The sequence below is a fragment of the Cucurbita pepo genome, unplaced genomic scaffold, assembly GCF_002806865.2.
Source record: "Cucurbita pepo subsp. pepo cultivar mu-cu-16 unplaced genomic scaffold, ASM280686v2 Cp4.1_scaffold002524, whole genome shotgun sequence".
NCBI lineage: Eukaryota > Viridiplantae > Streptophyta > Magnoliopsida > Cucurbitales > Cucurbitaceae > Cucurbita > Cucurbita pepo.
Genome location: NW_019648572.1, coordinates 1 through 2741, shown reverse-complemented (window position 1 = coordinate 2741; position 2741 = coordinate 1). Strand labels below are relative to the sequence as shown.

At 35.6% G+C, this 2741-nt stretch overlaps 1 protein-coding gene across 1 annotated transcript; it reads left to right on the top strand.

The window, feature by feature from the left end:
- The first annotated feature begins 513 nt into the window (after window positions 1–513).
- Window positions 514–1725, top strand: LOC111786710. Its single transcript, XM_023666940.1, has one exon. It carries the CDS (start codon window positions 593–595, stop codon window positions 1628–1630), a length of 1038 nt encoding a protein of 345 aa, XP_023522708.1. The 5' UTR covers window positions 514–592; the 3' UTR covers window positions 1631–1725.
- Window positions 1726–2741: the final 1016 nt, after the last annotated feature.

Sequence of the window (2741 nt, the reverse complement as noted above, 5' to 3'; positions counted from 1 at the left end):
TTAACATCCGTAACATATGTTAGTAATACGGTGTGACTTATGAATATTTGATATTTGAATTGGAGTAGATTTTAATTATTAAAGGAATATAAAATTAAAAAAGTTATTTAATCTAAGGGTATTTTTGAGATTTTTGTTAAATTCGGTATTGTTGGAATTTTTAAAATAAAATAAAAATTAAATGTTATTTTTATTTAATTTAGGAAAAAAGAAAATTAAATAAATAAATAAATAAATAAATATATATATATATATATATATATATACTGATGTGAGTCCACACGAAACCCGTCCTTCCAGTTCGCAGTTGTTAATTACAGGTAAGAAAATAGAAAAACAAAAGTAAATTTCCAAAAAAGGAAAAACTCCAAAATAATATTCTTATTCCTTTTTATTTATTTTATTTAATTAATTCAATTTTCTCCCTTAAATTAAAATAAAGTAAAACCCTAGACTACCCCTACTTCCCAGGCTAGCTATTTATATCACCCACGAGCCTCTCCCTCCCTCCCTGCCCGAGACCATCAAATCCTCTGCTACATTTCTGCACTTCCCGTCTCTCCATGATTCTCCTTCTCTTCTCCTTCATCTAATGGAATCTCCCAACCCTAATCCACAACCTCCCGTCTCCGGCGCTTCCATCCGCTCCCTCGTCAAGCATTTGAAAACCAAAGAATCCATCAATCCTTCTAAAATGGCCGAACAAATCCCCAAACCTCACAAAAAGCAAGTTCGACGACGGCTTCATACCAGTCGGCCGTATCAAGAGCGGTTGTTGAACATGGCGGAGGCTAGAAGAGAGATTGTTACTGCACTTAAGTATCACCGGGCGGCTATGAAGAAGGCCGAGCAGGAACTTCAGCCACAGACGCCGCTCGATCCTTCCCCTGCTAGATCTCATGAAGCGAAGATCAGGCCGAGGAAAATCCTCAAATCCTCGAGTATTGACAGAAATAGAGTTTATGATTCGCAAACTAATTTCAATACTAATAGTAATAATTATTATAATTTGAAGAATTTGAGTAATTATGATCCGTCGATGAATTGTTCGTTCCCGATTTGGTCTCTGAATTCGCAATCCATGGAAGGGGATAATATGATGAGCATTGTATTACCAGAACAAACTCTAGGGCTGAATCTCAACTTGCAGGATTTCAACAATTTGGAGATGAATCTGTTCTCAAACGGAAATAGCGTTTCGGTTTCGGGATCAGGTTCTGGTTCGGGTTCGTCGTCTTCGTCTTCTCCCAGTCTTTCAATTGAGACGGACCAGGAAGCACCGAATTGGACATCGGAGTCGAATACGAGTGGCGGTGGTAGCGGCGGAGGGCTGCACGTGGCGGTAGGGGAGGAGGAGATGGCGGAGATCAGATCGATAGGAGATAAGCACGAGATGGAATGGAGTGATAAAATGAATTTGGTGAAATCAGCGTGGTGGTTGAGATTCATGAAGATCGGAAAAAAAGAAGAAGAAGGAATCGGATTCGGATTTGGAGATGAGTTCGATCAGATTCTCGAGTTTCCAGATTGGATGAACAATGGAAACGAGACTTGTTTTCAAGAACAATTGTTGAATGATTATTGCTCAAATGATCACGACGATCATCCTTCCTCTGCTTTACCTTGGTAAGAATCATTACAACAACACTCTATTTTTTATTTGAAAATTATTTGTTTATTTCATAAGTTCTTCTCTGTTCATCATATCCATCATCATCTTCTCTGTTTTCCACTGTTACATTCATTTTGAAGATTTGGATTATTTATTTTTTCATCAAATTGTTTGAAACTGTTTGAATACATTATCTTTTAATAGTCTTATTAAAATTATTTATTTTTTCACAATAAAATATTNTTTTTTTTTTTTTTTTTTAATCTTCATTTATTGTTTCTTCATTTTTATTAATTAATTTATTTGTATTGAAAATGTATACAAGATCAAATACTAAAGTTCTCTAAAAAAAAAAATGAAAAAAAAAAACCATCATCAAACCTGTACTTAATTTGAACGAAACTTTGATTTTTGTTTTTTTTAAGAATTATTTTTTGAATTATGTTATAATAACCTTAAAAATGAGAGGCTAACACGAAACATAATGAAGTTTGGAGTTTAGGGTTCGTGGGTCTTTGAGTATATTTAATATAAGAATGAGGAAATGATTGAGGATGATTGATTTCGGTAAACCTTTCATTTTTAAAACACCAAAACCATGTCTATTCTTCTCGGGCCTTAAATTTCTTGGATGTACCTGGGAGGTATTGTGTCAGCTCCCAACCACCCTTGAACTTTGTGGTCTAAGTTACCACATGACATTGTCGGACGACATAAGTATGGCAATGGCAATATTGCTTATTGCCCTTAATTCAGAGGTTGGTATATATGGGTCACTCTCCAGTACGGTAGGTAGAAATGACTTGGCATGAGCGCTAGAGGGTTCATACCTCGATATAATGATTGAATGGATGGACGTCCAAGATGTTTGACTATAAAAGTGACTCATGGGTTGGATCTCGATAAACATGCCGAAAGCCAATGATATCTCGAGACTTGGGATGATATCAAGAAGTGTGGGTAATGTTGTTGAGAATCAAAACAATGAAACGAGATGTGGCATCACATTTGAAAGACGTTGGCCTAGATTAGAGACAAGTAAGCTCAAATGTGAACATATGCATACATCCATTAATAACAATAGCAGGACATGCCTCCATAGATCACTAAAGACCAATTCTAAAAGTTT

What these genes read in the sequence shown, in the direction of transcription:
- LOC111786710 (XM_023666940.1), top strand. Translation starts at nt 593, where the DNA reads ATGGAATCTCCCAACCCTAATCCACAACCTCCCGTCTCCGGCGCTTCC.